This window comes from Harpia harpyja, chromosome 3 (genome assembly GCF_026419915.1).
Source record: "Harpia harpyja isolate bHarHar1 chromosome 3, bHarHar1 primary haplotype, whole genome shotgun sequence".
In the NCBI taxonomy this organism is placed as follows: domain Eukaryota; kingdom Metazoa; phylum Chordata; class Aves; order Accipitriformes; family Accipitridae; genus Harpia; species Harpia harpyja.
The window spans coordinates 16,285,234-16,301,510 of record NC_068942.1 but is presented as its reverse complement, the minus strand read 5'-3'; the positions used below and the strand labels follow the sequence as shown (position 1 = coordinate 16,301,510).

General features: G+C 36.3%; 1 protein-coding gene across 8 annotated transcripts in view; it reads left to right on the top strand.

The window, feature by feature from the left end:
• Positions 1-16,277, top strand: part of KLHL32 (kelch like family member 32) — a 131,925-nt gene that overhangs the window by 79,573 nt on the left and 36,075 nt on the right. For 6 of the 8 annotated variants that reach the window (XR_008234304.1, XR_008234303.1, XM_052781466.1 and 3 more), the window contains one exon: positions 12,850-13,065. The exons of 1 other annotated variant lie outside the window; for it this stretch is intronic. Coding sequence is in view for 4 of the 7 variants with exons in the window: in XM_052781466.1 (XP_052637426.1) it covers positions 12,850-13,065 (216 nt within the window). In the remaining 3 variants the exon portion in view is untranslated. Of the gene's footprint in view, positions 1-12,849; positions 13,066-16,277 lie in introns of those variants that run through there. One more of the 8 variants, XM_052781473.1, reaches the window with a different exon arrangement.

Genomic DNA, 16,277 nt, shown 5'->3' with positions numbered 1-16,277 from the left:
TCCAGGGTATTGAATAGGCCTTGAACCCAGAATGAATATAAATGTATACACGCTGTCTTACTGAATCTTCAGCCAATATGTAATCAGAGCTTTGCAAGTTATAAATTGTCCTCATTCATCTCACTAATTTTAAAAATTAAAGATACAAACCTAAAGATTAGTGGTATCAACAACTTTATTAACCATCAATAATGTCCTGCAAGTGTGTTATTTCAAACTGAAAAATGTTTGTGATTTTATTCACTTGTTTTCCTGTGTAATCTATTCTAAACATCTGTTTATTAATTTGGAGGAAGTTGCTGCTAAATTTCCCATCTGTTTCAACAGAGTCTTACAGAATTTGTGATTTCTACCACAGAGTGTGTCTAGCTGCATAGGTGGCGTTGGATATTGAGTGACTTAAACCAGGACTTTTATTTGCGGTTCAGTGGGAACTGAGCTGGTAACACATGGAATTGTCCCTACAGTAATTTTTATAGGAGCTGTTGTGTCCTCTGGATTAGAGGAGTAGTAATATATTGGCTGGACTTGCCTTGTAAACACCTTGATCTTTGTTGTGAAAGTTTCCAATGCCACTCAAAGGAGGTTTTTTCTAAATTCCATTTCAGTGTTTTCTCCTTGTTTACCATAAGCCACATCTGTTCTAATTCTATATGCAAAAGGCTTTGAATTTCCATAGCATCTAAGCACACCCATTTATCATGGGGAAAGTATTGTAGTAACCTCAGGTATGTTCAGCCCCCAAAACACATTGGGACTGGAATTCCCACTGACTTGAAATGGCATGTTGTGGACATGGAGAAAGCTAGGGGGATAGGCCCAGTGTCGTATGCCAAGCCCCAAATCAGTGTTTATATGTGCTTGTATTTTGTTTTTGCCTGTCTCACAATATTTTTACTCATATTTGCAGCATTACCATCTTCACTGGGAACTGAAGTATGCAGGGAGTATATGTATACAATGGTGATGTCAAGGATCCCCAGAGACTGATACTGAATGTTTACTGTAACTAAATACATGAAATTAATTGACTATCTAGATACTGTTGTGGGTCTTAACTTGCATGGGTATTATACACCATTGGTAAAAAGTCCTAATCAAGTTCCGGACTCATACAGCACTGTTCAGCCCTGGACCAAAAGTTGAACAGATTAATGGAACTTCTTGAAAAGGAATAAAACAAGTAGCGAAAATGATCAGTGTGTGTGGTGAATATTTCTGGTTCATTTTTTAAAATGGTGACTGTTCTTGTTAGATTAGCTGCAGAAATACATTCTTTTTGAAGTAATTGAGCTATGTCCCTCCTCTAAATGCCCTTCCAATTTTCTGTTAAAGGGTGTCTGGCTTCATTTCATTCTGATTGTGTTTAAAGGGGGATACAGAAGAGGGGGGCCCTTCATGTACTTCAGGATTTTGAAATACTGGCAAGCGTCTGTAGTTGTGAACACTTAGAAATTGGGCCTGCAATGATCTATTCTGTTTTTAAAGGTGGTGTCTTCAGGTGAAATCTTGAAGCCAGTGAGAATTTCATCATATGATTACGTGTGTTAAATATATGATACATTGATTAAATACTTTTCTATATTTCTGTGGAAAAAAAGCCTTGGTGGTAAAGCACGGAGTTCTGACCATTAGCTGTTTGAGATTCGGGGGGGGGGGGGGGGATTATTTTTTTATTCTTGGTAAGAACGGCTAGGAACTAAATGAGCAAAAGTCAGCATGATCTTTGAAGGCTCATGCCCTCCTGATGCTTAGCACCTTCAGCAGTGTGAACATTCACCTGTGTTAGTTTGGGGAGTACTTGTGACTTGTTTGGCACTACTGAAGGTCAGATGTAGGAAATGTCAGACTGGGCATTGTGTCAAGGTCCATTTTTACATTTGGGATTTGCCCTTTCTAGGTTTTCTGGTTTTGAGAGTCAGTTTTATAATAATTTCTGACCAAGAGAGTGATAAGTGAATCCCTAGTCAATAATACTTAAAATACAAGCAAATCCTCCTTGATCCTCACATACTGAATTATTTTTTTTTGTAATTCAGTGGTGCTTCCAGAATTTTTTTCATTCTTTTACTTTTCTTCCTGTATGTGGACTACTGCTATCCTTTTTTATCCTGTTTACCTCCTGAAATCAGTTCTGATTATTATGTAGTAAACCTACTAATCAGCACAGCTCCTAGTCATGGGAAAGAGATGGTTTTTTTGCTGCATAAATCTAGACACAGAGTATTGTAGAGGGTTTTGTTATGCTGAGACATAATGCTTATACAAAACAAGTTACAGACATTTTGCTGATAGATTGAGCTGTATAAATAACTTCAAATTGTGTTAAATTTGCGGGTGGGGTGGGGAAGAAAAGAATTGCCTAACTACTGGAGCACTGGAGTGGGTTCCAGGCATTTGAGGTTCTGGTTTTTGTATCTTCTGCGTCATGGGAAGTTGTCTAAATTATTCTTCTGCTCCTCCTTTTTTCTCTGTAAAATGAGAATTTGCCTTCATTTAGTGCTGTGAGCAAAAAAATTCTTAGTGATTTTTTGAGCTGAGGTCAGATATTGCAGGAGCAGAGAGATACCTGAACAAATAGCAGTTTTCCAAATAAAATGGAAATGTTGCCATTTTATCATTCACATACTTATAACCAGCTTCTTTTAACTGCTGAGTACCCTCCTACCTTCCTGCAGCTGCATCAAGTCTCTTGCTCTTCAGAGGAATGTGAAACCATATATCCTGAGAGGTCACATTGTGCAAATATTTCCTTCTTTACCTGTTCGGACAATTGGCAAGAAACTTGTTTTATTGCACTCATTTTTTTTTAATGCAGAGTTGCAAAATGTTTGTTATCACACAAAAGCAATGTGCACAGTCCTGTACTTCCTAGTCCAGTGGCCAGGATAACTTTGATCCTATATTGATAAGCCAGAAACTATTTTCTGAAAATTTGGTCAGAACTCTTTTGCTTTCATATATTCTTTCCATTTTATAAATATCTTTGCTCAAGATCAAATCCTCCAGGAGTCTTTCTTTAAAAAACTAAGTTGAGCACCTTAAATCTTGCAAGGTTGGTTTTCCAGCTTATAGTATTTTCATATTCTTAAAGTGCGGACTTCAGAACTGAGACCAATATTTGAGCAGTAGCCTTAAAAATGCAATGTTGAAGCAGCAAGAGGGTTTGTTTCTTTTATTGGACAGTACTCGTGCATTTTATGACATGAACCTTTTTTTTTTGCCACAGCACTGTTCTGAGAACTGATGTAGCTGTTTATGACCACTTCTTAGTGCCTCCTGATGACCTGTAAACATTGTTCCAAATAGAGCCTGGTATATTTTCTGTATCAGCGTGTTACTGGTTCTCAGATTTTTTTTTTTTTTTTTTAAATGTGATTACTTTCCCAGGAAAACCAGACAATACTCATATTCTGTCATTCTCATAATTTTTTACCCCAGTGCTTTTGCAGAGTCTTCCGCAAACTCTGCAGGCAAAACTTACCATTCTCTAGTTCAATTAAGCTGTTAACAGCATTGGACCAAGAATCAATGCCTTGAGGTCTTTGCTGGAAAAATTTACACTGCTTTATAACTTACCATTAATAACTTCATTTTGAGATTGTCATTGAACAAATCTTTGATCCATCTAAGATGCATCCTACTAAAAATATGTAATATATGAAATTTATCAAATATTATAATGCTCAACTTTAATATTCCTTATGTTAAATTTGTGCCATTTTGTTCTGCCAATGTTTCCTGTAAACTTGGGAAAATGAGCTCTCTTGAGGTTTCAAAAAATAAGTTCCCCTACTGATGCCTTGTTGCTTTCATACAAGTCAAATGTTAGTAGATAGCTGGGGTGATGTGATTCTTACAATGCATTAGGAACTACTGATTTCAAATTGGTGGCTGATTCTGCTTTGTCTATCAAAATTACACTTAGTATTGAGTTATCCTGCACTGGATTCAGCCTTTCTGTAGATAGAGTATCACATACTGCCTTAAAATTCTGAGAAAGTTTTGTTGCTGTGGGTTGTTTAGCAAATATTCCCGAGATTTTAATTTGTCTGTCTTAATTAACCCATCATTTTAGACATTTTAGACAGTTTGTTTCATTCTCTGGTGATACTAGATGTCCAGCTCACTACAGTTACCCTTTTCTAATTCTCCATTTTTAGATGTGTTTATTAGCTTTGTAATCCCTAAGCATTTGGTGACAGGCTGTTGCCTGGGATTCTGAAGCAGAGACAGGTTTTTAAGAAAAGTGGTCCCTTGCTAGGTTTATTACAGAGCACACGTATACATCATTGAAATGTTCCAGAAATAAAATGTCATAAAAAGATTCTGTAACAGAGTTGTTTGAATCATATTATATGTTCTTTGCACATGAACACCTCCCCTGTTCTTATTTATACCTAGAGCGTTAATATATTGATAATTTTGGAATATGCTCCCTGTTTATTCTTTAGCGCAACATTCTTTAGCGCAACATCATGAGTGTTGACTTCCTTTTTTAGTTGGTGACTATCATGCTATTATCCATCTTCATCATTATTCATTTACATTTATGTAATTTATAACTTTACATATTGTGCAGAGTTGGAACTATCACCCAGCCTCCTTAAGCCATGTCTTCTCTGGATTGTGATTCTAACTCTCCTGCTAGATTCCAGTACAGTTTGCTCCTTGTTATCTCTGGGCTTCTTGTCTAGATCTGCTCTCCTGTTCTTTGGTCTGGGTTTTTTTTCATGCTTCTGCATTTAGAAGTGATAGTGTTTCTCTGACCTGCTGGGGCTCCATAGTGGATCCTAAGCAGCACAATGGAAATGGACTTTCAGCCTTCGGGTTTTGTCATTGTGATTTGGCCCACAGTGGACAATGATGCAGACAGGATCTTGCTTAGCTGTGGAATAGAATATGGACAGTGCAACTAGAATGGGATGAGATTTTAGCTGCAAAGTTCAAAGAAGTCATTACTGAGCATATCCAAACTGTTTATTTTTCTAGAGGCTGATGAGGGAGGTCAACAGAAGTTTTTCACAGTGACGGCAGCTCATGTGAGCTATTTCCATTCTGAATATTTTTAATGTGGAAGAGCAATGGTCTTTTCCTGTCAGTCTCATTCTTAGTAATGTGTAATATGCTTTTTGAGATGTTTTCAAGACATTTTAAAGACATTCATCTTGAGGCTGGAAAACTTCAGCTTTGAAGTAGTAAATGTTGGCAAAATAGTAAGTTATTGAAAAAAGGCATTGAAAAGGGGAACAGCCAGGTACCTTAATACCTCTACTAACAGATCTATCAGTAATGTGGAATTTTTTTTTTTTTTTAACTTTCCCTCTCCCCTCCATGCTGGTAATGGAGATGGGGATTAAGAATAAAAATCACACTTTAACATACTGTGTATTAGAAACATATTTTCTACTTGTACTTTCACTATGTTTGAAAGGTTTTTTATACTTTATATTGATTTAAAACTTATTTTGTTTTTCTGAATATCAGGGGGATTTCCTTGCCTACTTTTGAAACAAATCTTAAGAAAATTATTGAAATAATTTTTCCCCTAATAAGTAACTGGTATGTACCAGTACAATTACAAGATCCGTTACTCAAATATAGAAAGGAATTAAATAAACAATTGGAAAATAATTTCTGAGCATCCTCAGTAGAATCTACTGCATCTCAGTGGATCACACTCAATTCCTATTTGTAACATGTCATATTATTTCTGTCCTTCCTGACAGACAGAGGGCTGTTATTGTGTCTCACTTGAGGACCAATTTTACAGAGAATTTTTGTGTATTAAATCATAGGATGGCTTTGAGCTACTAATGTCATACCATCAAGAAAAGGCAGTTTGAGTCTATGATATTTCATGTAAGGTAATTTATAACACTAAGGAAATATTAATGCTGGTGTACAAGGTACTGCTGAAAAATCACGAGTAGTCTGAAGAGTTTGCCCATGCAGAGGAATAAATGAAGTCAGACTGGGAGAGGCATAGAAAAGGGCAGCTAAGATGATCAGGAAGACCTGTTTTACATGAACAGATTAAAAGAGCTTGGCTTGTTTAGTCTAGCAAAATGAGGGCTGAGGAGAAATATGATTGCTTTCGGTAAATATATCAAGGGAATAAATACAGGGGAGGGGGGAGCAGGGAGAGAGGCAGAGTGCTGTTAAAACTAAAACATAATGTTGGCAGAGGAACAAATGCATATAAACTGAGTAAATTAAACTGGAAATTAGGAGATGGAGTCTCAAAATCAGCTGAGCCTTCTCATAATAGTAGTTGGGAGCAAGAAGAGAGCAAGTTTTAAGATGGATCTTTCTTAATTTATTATGAAGATGATTTGATGAGCTTGTCTAGTATAGTAGGGGAATAGGCTTCCACTCCTCTATTCTCATGGCCTTAAACTGTTATTAGAGTCTACAAAAGAATTGGAAGCAATAGTATTGTGCAGTCCTATTTTTCTTTATTCTTGATGGTAATTATTTTTTTTAACTGCTACTCCTGTGAACTTTGGGTGTCTGAAGGACAACACTTGCTCTTTCTGAATTTGACAGTATTAGCGACAACAAAAAGTGAACGTTTACTATAAAAGATTGCTGGTGGTTGATGGGTTAGCCAAGTAGTTTTCAGCTTTCCTCAAGAACTGTAGTAACTCTAAAGAGTTAGCAAAAATATAAAGTAATAAAACATCTGTAAAGACTATCTACCAATATTCTGTGATTTCTGCTGGAGTAAAGAATGCAGGATTATGTCATTCCTCATAACATATTTGAAGAAAAGACAGGTTCTCATAATTGGCAAAAACTGTAAACATTGGTAAATCTGATTAAATCCTCCCTTTGGGTTTCTACTGTCTGAAATGGTATAAAAGGACCAGGTGAAGGGTTAGATGATCTCCATGTTCTGTTTCATCCCTGTATTTTTATTTGTTAAACAATACTGATTGCTACAGTTTTCTATTGCCAGGAATGCCTGGCAAGATGTGAAACCAGGTGAGATGTGAGGCTTTTCATTTGGGGAGTTTCTGTGCCAGATGCAGTTAAAAAAAAAAAAAAAAAAAAAAAAGACTAAAAAAAAAAATTAAAAATTCCCACAGCAGCATCTGTTTAGCAAGGGAAAACAGCTATTGAAAAGTCTGTGGTTGTTCCTGTGGTACCATGAAACTTTAACTGTGTAGTCTTAATGTTTCATTGTTATATTTCTCTCCATGATACACATAATAATGTATGCAATATATGAAAGGTATGTATAATCAGGGTTACTTAAAATATTTAATTAGATTGCCATTTGAAAATATTTGTACTATTTAATAACTTAGATTAATCTATCTGAGATTCTAGAAACTGTTTACCTTTTTGGTTTTGAGTATTTGCATATGGCACATTTCACTTTCTTTTTCGAAGACCACACTAGTCTCATCACATGAGCAATCTGAGAATGTCATGTCTTTCCACTGTGCTTGTGAAGGTCACAGGCCTCTTCCCTGCCTTCGAAGAGGGTGCTTACTAGCACCAACCAGCAGGATTGAAACTGAAAACTAAGCAGATATAGCATAAGTGAGAAAGGAAATTAATTCTCCTAGGGTAGAAGGAAAATAATAGGGCTGAAATGTTTTGACATTGTTGCTCTTGTTGAAAAACAGCAAGGATACAAAATAACTTTACATGCTTAAAAGAGAACACAAAAGCAAGAATTACAGAAAAGTATTGAGAAAGCAGTGATGTACCAGAAAAATTAATTTTATAAAATGAGTCACTCAAGAAGTCGTCCTTTACTGTGCCTATAAATACATAATACATCTACAGTTGACACTGATCTTGTAATAAATGTAAACAGTTTTATACACTGCAAAACTCTGACCCAGCTGTTCCACTGTGACCAGGCTTCAGCAAAATGTCTTTCATGGTTCCACTGGATGGCTTTGGTGTTTAGTGGAAGAAAATTTCAAAGATCTAAAAATACAGTTTTTGAAGGATTTGTGCTTACGCTTAGTATGAAATACGTATGTCTGTTGCTGTGCTATTGAGTATGTGCATGATCTGTTAGTTCTTGTGTAAATGTGTGAAGTTTTGCAGAACTAGAACCTTTGATATAGAAAGGAAGAGCTAGAACCAACAGAAGCGGATTTCTTTTCTCTTAAAACTGTGTTGATCCTTTTTGTTGTCAAATAGGTATATTTTTGTCACTATTTTTCATTTTGTTACTATCTCTTATCTATTTAGAGTCTGTCTTTGCTATGATTTATGTCAAGGTTCTCTTCTGAATGATGCAGCTGGTTCTTAGTATTTAACATAGCAGAGAACCTGGAGGATGTAGGGTCAAGACCCTGTTGTGCTAGATGCTGATTACGGACTTTGAAAAAACATGTCCCTGTCCCAGAGACCTCACACTTCCTTTTTTGCTTTAAAGATGCTGAACCCCTTTTCCTAAAAGGGGAAATAGTGTCACCATGCAACTCTTCTCTGTTATAGCAGCAGGGCTAGTAATTTAATACTTTGATTTATAACAGTGTCGTAATCTAAATAGGAAGCAGGTGGAGTTACAACTGGGTAAGATACTTTGGATATTAATGGCTTGGCTTGGCAGTGGAATTCTAAAGCTGTATATACTTTTTCTGTCTTAATTATGCATTCATTAAAAGCTTTTATACCCAACAGAATAAAGTAAATATTGTTTGATCTCTGTAGTGTGCTCCCAGACTGTAGATTTGCACAGCAGGGTCTTGATAATCTGAATAAATTGTATTTCCCCAAGGAGTTTATCTTTCAAATAAGGTCATAAAGAAATGCATTCTTTCCCCTTAGTTCTCCTTGTGCTTTTTCTGCTATTTATAACACAGAGCAGAGGAATAGAGGTATATTGTAGTCTGCTGTGTACTTGGTTATGATTAACTCTAATTTATCAATCTGTTACTTACATCCCTTTCTGTGGCTTGTGGAAGGCAATTATTCTTTAAAGTACAAACGAATAAAGATGGATTTGGAAGTAATTTAAATACAATGTTTATATCTATTATTCCTGTTTGACAATTTATCATATCTCTATATTAAAATACACCTCCGTATTAAAACATGGACAATGTCACATCATTTATTTTGAATATTTAATATTGTCATCTTTCAGATTGTTTGTTCAGAAAACTGCTTTTCTTTTACAAGGGTTTTAAATGCCATCTCATTGTTAAATTGGTTGACGTCTAAAGGTTGATACTACTGAATCGGAAGACCGGTAGTATAGAACAATGGATTCTCTTCAGAGAGGGGGGAAGCAGGGGGATGTATAGTAAGTAGAATGCATAGGATCAAAGATGGTTTCTCATTTTAGAAGTAGATATTGATAAATAATTTGGCAAATTTATCAAATTGGTTTTAGTTTACTGTGAGATTTTTAGGACTACTTCAACTGTTAGTTTTAAGATCTGTATATATAATCTTATACGTATTTTCTTAGTCTGAATGTGTTTCAGCAGTGTAACATACATCATATTAGAAGAGATAGGATCACTACCTTTCCCTAATTCCCTTCAGCTCTTAGTGACAGTTCTGCTTGTGTTCATATTTCATCCTTCAGTTCAAAAAAGATAAGTGGCATATATTTAAAAGTTTATAAAAAGAAGATTAAAAGTTTCAATAATTTACATAAGCCTGTTTTGTATTGCAAGTTTTTAAAGAACGTATACTGCGATACAGTACTGGAAAGTTGCATACTTTTGAATTTTGTAGCTGCTCTTTTAACACAATATAATAAAATTTGTGGAAAACAGAGGCTGCCAGAACTGTTTTTCATGACCACACCTAATTTTAATTACATAGTAACCTATTTCATTTTTTAACAAAGTTTTTAATTCAATTAAGAGTTTAGTTTGAAAATCTATTCACATCGGACTGAGTTGACAGTGATTGCTTTGATACTTCCAGTTGGATATTTTTAAAGCTAGAAGGTAGGGGGCATTTTTTTTTTTTTAAATGTTTTGCAACTAACTTACATACTACATTTTAGTCTGATGTTTCTGAATGTCTTACCACATACAAAAAGCTAAGTTATCTGATCTGTGGTATACATCTTGCAATCTCAGTGTGACATTTTTGCCCTCTAGTATCATCACAGAGACAGTAATGTATAGTACTGTATAATTTTGATTTGAATATTGGTATGACAGTCTGATAGTTTTCATTTGTAAAACCTAATGCACTTTTGCTTCTTCGGCTGTGAAATACAAACCTGTAGATCAACTCTAACCTTACAAACCAGAAACAAATGTTTCTGATTAAAGGCCAAGACCAGTTTTAACAAAATATACTTGCAATATTCATCAAGCAGTAAACCCTAAGTCCAGCAGGTCACTAACACATTATGTTAGGCAAAGTGTCGAAAATCCTCTGAAGCTTACCAATGAAAATAAGTAAACAAATAAGCCCCCATAATAAATAAATAAATAGACACATAAATAAATAAGCATCTGAAATAAGTGAACACATAAAAATAAATAATATTGTAAATAAACAACTGCTGAGAGTTTATTTATCCATCCATAAGTATATTTGGCCTCTTCAACTGTATGACAGCTTTCATAAAAAACTTCAATTGGTGTTGATTTGAGGGGATTGGGGAGTTTAGGGGATCATCAAAAATACCCAAACCAAAAATGAAGGCTTACCAGTGTCTTTCAGATTTCACTTGAAAATGTGAAGATTTTTTCAGGGGAAAACTGCATGTGTGTCATGTTACTGTTTCTCTCTAATGAGGAAGGACTTTATTATGTTATCTCCAGTATTGTCCTCTTCTGAAGTCTACCAAGAGCCATCTGTCCTTCTCCATTGACACTTAGTGGGGTTTGATCAGGCCTGTAATTTAGATGGGCTGTTGATCCTCAGATCACAATGCTTGATTATTTATTTGTTTATTTTAATCCTCCCCAGATATAGCTGTTGACTACAAAAGAGCTCAATAAATATACACTGAGCTCTTCTAAATTTCTTTCTGGATGTTTGGCATTCATTCAATCAGGGAGTTCTTTGAAAAGATAGTCTTCCAAACCAGGGACAATAAACCATGGTTGTTGCTTGACAAATGCTGTGATGTTTACTTTGATTTTACTCCTCTGTGTTGTTGCCACCATTGCATGGCCATCACAGAAGTGGTGGTGTGAGGTACCATCTGTGATCTGCAGATATTAAATCACTGAGCAAGCACACAGACCAGATACCTCTCATGTAAAATTCATTCCATTCTCTTTCTGCAATTGGGGAGGATTTATCCTTACCTCCTCTATGTTAGCGTGAAGAGGAATTGACGCTAGAATATCTGTGGCTTTTGGCATGATGGCTGTTAGTGCTTGTTCTGACAACATGGAGAACTTTTCTTTGTTCTTCCAAGAAAACAATGTGAAACTTGTATGCGGCAGTTTAATTAGATAATGGATAGGATTTGTCTTTAACGTACAACTCTGCTAGGGAAGGTGCGCCGTTCAGACTGGGAGATTATGTAACAAGCAGGAGCCTCCACAGGAATTTGCTTCAGTTTCCTCCAGTACTGACTCCTCTAAGCAGGTGAAAAAAATTCTTTCTCCACTCTCCATTGCATATGCATAAACAGCTCCACAGTCATTGGGACAGCCACCCAATTCACACGTTCAAGATGTAGTCCATAAAACATTCCAAAAACACCCCTCTTCGCACTTTCCCATCTTCCCTGTTACTCTGCTCTATCTGCCAGCCGTGCAGCTCATTTGACATTTACAAGATTTCTTGTCAGTTTCATTTGGTGCTGCCATTCCATCCAGCAGAGCAGTGAAAGTGAAATTGACTTAATTTAGTCTGTTTCTCTTTCCTGCTCTAGTCCCTATGTTAACTAACCAGCAAAGTGAAACTGACAAGACTTCTTGTCATTTTCACACATGGAGCTGGTCAAGGAGAAGGCAGCTGATAGGGAGCAATGCGGTAAATTGGAAGATGAAAACCAGGATTGCAGAGGGGAGAGGAAGGGAGGTGAGAGCATACAGCAAGAACAGAGAAAATGGGTAAACATGCTTATTTCCCAGACATCCTGGGTGCTTTTCGCTAATATGGATGAATTCCTGGCCTCTCCCCTGAAGGGAACAGTATGGTCTAGAATAGCACTAGTTAGCTAATTTACAAGGGATGCCAAGTTGAAAATGTTAGCCTGTAAATATAGGTTATCTGTTACCAGGATGTAAAAAAACTTCCTGCCCTGAGTTACCGTAGCTTTTGGCTCTGCAGATTTTCTCCCCCTTCTTCTAGCAGCAGAAAAAATATGAGGCCAACATCCACTATAGGCTGATATCAATGATTGGGGAAAAAGGGGTCTATGTGTTCATTGAAGATAAATTTATACGTAATAAAATGTAGCTCAGCATCTCGTATTTTGTGAGGTTTCATGGAACTAAAAGTTGTACTACACAGGTGCTCTAGCTCAATCAAAACAGTAAATAATGAACAAACAATTGCTTTGTAACAAACCATTGTAGTTAACATACTTTTTTTTTTTAAATCCACTTGTTAACTCCTGTGAGCTCTTGTTATACAGTGTAAATCATGCTGGTTTATTATATTATGTACAAATCCGTATTTCTTACAGATGCTTTATGCGTATATAACCTTAGCAGTTGCAATATAAATTAGTACTATCTTATATATTTGCATATGCACTGGTAACATTTACACATACATTTTGAATGAGGCTGTGTTAATTAATTTCAAGTTACATTGCCTTCCTTCTCCACAGCTCCAAAAGAACAACCCTTTTTCATTATCTGAGACTTGTGGGGTTTTTTGTTCTCTGTTTTGTTTTTTTTTTTTTTTCTGAGACATATTTTGTTTGCTTCACTTGTTTAGGAATTAAATAGTTTTAATTACTTGGACCTGTATAAGCTTGCGGACCTCTTCAACCTCACTTTGTTGGAGAATGCAGTGGTTGACTTCTTAGTAAAACATCTCTCTGAGCTATTGAAGAGTCATCCTGAAGAAGTTCTGGCACTCCCATACTGTCTCCTTCGAGAGGTTTTTAAAAGTGATAGACTCACTTCACTCAGTGAAGAACAAATCTGGCAGGTAAGGAGATTGGTGAACAAGTGAATGTGTGATACTCTATAAACCATAGCAGTAATCTGTTGTTTTGAAACCCTGGAGCAATCTCGAGGGAGAATAAGCACTTGAGCAAAAACTGTGAGTAACAACCAAGGGAAAATTTTAAATGAAATTCAAAAAATGTTGTGTTGTGTTAATGCAATTAGTTTGTTTGAAAAAGAAATTTGTCTTAATGCTTGTGTTATTCAGATATAGCCAGAGATTTTCTTTGAGATCTAACTCTGTTCATGGGAAGAGATGGCTGATGCATGCAACTCAATTATCATTGCCTCTGGTGAGGCTAGTGCCACAAGTCTGGTGGCAAACCTGCTTCTGCAGTCTCTCCCATTCACTTCAGACAAACTTAGCTGTGTAACTTCAATAGTCATTTAAATTGTTTAGGCCACCAGAGCTGACTTTGCCTGAAGCAAATTAGAGAATCATCACACAGGCTGCTCTGCTCAGAGATGAGTGGAGGCTTCAGTGGAAGGTTTGCGGCAAGAAGCTGAAGATGGCGATCATTTCCTTTAAAAAAGCTGGATCTAGAAAAGGGCCAGGTTGGTAGCTGTAGAATATAAGCAGATAAAACCATTATGTTGTGACCTTTAGTGTGTGTGGAGGGGAAACCTAATATGAAAAAAACACGTAGCCTGTAAAGAGAAACACAAAAACTAAACTAAAATCTATCCTTGGAAATGTTCCCATCATATGTCTGTAAAAACTGCAATTCATGATATAGTGGAAGGAAATGTCTATAATGTTGGTTACCCAAACACTTCTTTCTGTTTCCTTTTTGCTGTCATGTTTTATAGAGGAAAGTATTTCAGGGTATTTCAAGGTAGAATATAACTTGCTTGAAAGAAACTTGTGCTTTCTTTTTAGGAAGTGGGTCAATGTTGGTCCAACAGAGAAGACTGAGAGTCAGAAGACCGATTTATATTTCAATCCCTGTTATTTATCCACTTATCTTTTGGATTATTCTAACCAAATAATTTCTTTTATATGCCATCGTTTTCTTAAAGCGTAAAACGTGTGTTCATCTGTGGGGCACTTCATGTTCTGTGGAGGAATAACGTCACACTGAAACAAAATATTTATTCTTAAGAAATAAAAATGTCTAGTTAAGCTCTTCAAACCACAAAGACAGTATGCAAATGTAACTTAATCCTTCAGGCTGGTAACTGGCATATTTGTTTCCAAAACTCTAAAGCTTTAGGTTATAGAGCATTTTACAGAGATGATATTTTCTGCAAATACTAATAAAAAGTTAGACTCTTTCCTGTCCTAGTCTCTGGAGGATGTCTGTACAACAAGACCTGCAGCACACTACCCATGATGGTGGGTTTGGTTTGTTTTTTTAAGGCACGATACTCTGACTCCTAGCCCATATTCTCTTTATCAGAAAAGGTTTTGATGTACAAGTTCATATATGGGGCATGACTGATTGGCCAGTTGGGTTTTATCATAATTTCTCTGCAGGGTCATTGAAATCTCCTAGCTACATGCTTGGGTATACTTTTGCTAGAAAAGTTGCTACAGAAAGCCATACAAATGCCAGCTCAGTAATGAGAAAGCGTATCCAGAGTAATCTGCCCTCTGCAACCTGCTGAAACAAAGTTTGGGAAGTGAGAGTTCTTAAATCTTGTGTCATTGTCCTGTCTTGCAGGAAGAACTCAGAAATAATTTTCTTAATTGTGTGCAGTCCAGTCAATGAACACTTTATGAGGCAAATATGACAAAGATTCTGTTTCTGTTCCAGGGTCATACTGGGGAGAGATACTTATAGGTAATATGCTGCTTTCTGAGTGACAACAAACTCCACACTGTCCATTTAAATGTTATCATAATTGCCTCTCTAAAGGTTACTAATGCTGTTCCGAAGAATTTTTTTTAAACTACTTTTCCGCTGCAGGCAAAACGTGTGTGTGTCTTTTAATTCATTCTGGGGACCTGGAATATTTATAAATATATATTTATTCCTAGTTGTACAAACTGAATTAAAAAGACACACAGAAGTATTTACCAATTTAGGCATTCAGAAGGCAATAAGAAACTGTTTTTTTGCTTTATCTTAGTAAATAAGTAATTCCCTCATAGTCAACCCAATAGAAGAAAATCAAATCAGACCAGCTATATTGCCTCAAGTGTAGTTAAGTTCATCATTTTTGCTAAGGTTATAGTGGTAATGCAATATACCATGGAAGAATCTAATATTCAGCCCAGGGTGAAGATTGGGTATGCCAGAGGATTAGTGTCAGGGTGCTTTATAGAAGTGAAACTTGATGGACAGGCTGGAGACAGATCTACAGAATCTCATTAAATTGCTGAATTGTTCATTACTGAGCACTCTCACTGTAATAAAGTGCTCATTGACTTTGACAAATCCCCATCCCATGTCTTAAGGAAGAACAGCAAAGCAAGAGGTGTTGGGGAAGCTGGAGGAAATTGGCACAAAGTGGGGCAGATAATAGAAAAGCTGATGGGGGGATGCTACTGTTTGATTTGTCTGTCTTACCTGTGACTAGTGTGGCCTCCTGCACACATACATGCATGCGTGTTATAGTGATATGAATTCAGCATGTCCCCAAGGCACCTTTACTGGTAGGGCTCCCATGAAGCCCTAAGCACAAATTAAAGCTTCCCTCAGAGAACCTCTGGAAAAGGTGCCACTGTCTGCAGAGCACAGTTATTTTCACTAGTTTAAATTCCCAATGTCCACTGGGCGATTCGATCCTAATGCACATAAAGATTAAGGCAGTTATTTTAATGCATCAAAATGTGTACACAGTGATGCTTGAATGTGATTTGAACTGAAGTGACTGTAGCTCATATCTGGCATGTTTTGGATTTTTGTTAGACCACCAATTCATAATTGCCCTATTTTAGTGAATATGGTGAAATATAACCTTGAAAAAAACAAGTTTGAGAAAGTTAAACAGTAATATTAATGTCAGTATACTAGGATGTGGATTAATGTAGAGTACTACAGTAATTCCTGTTGATTCTTTCAGAAAGAAAAATGTGACTTCCAAACCAGGGTAAAGTGGACGAACAAAGTGGTTCATTCCTTCTTCTACCTCTTAAAATCTTATGAAACTCTTTGGCTTGATGTATATGTCTTATTTTTAGCAGAGACAATAGACAAGGAATATAATGAGGTGTTTCTTAAATAAACAACAAAAAGAGAGCCCACCAGA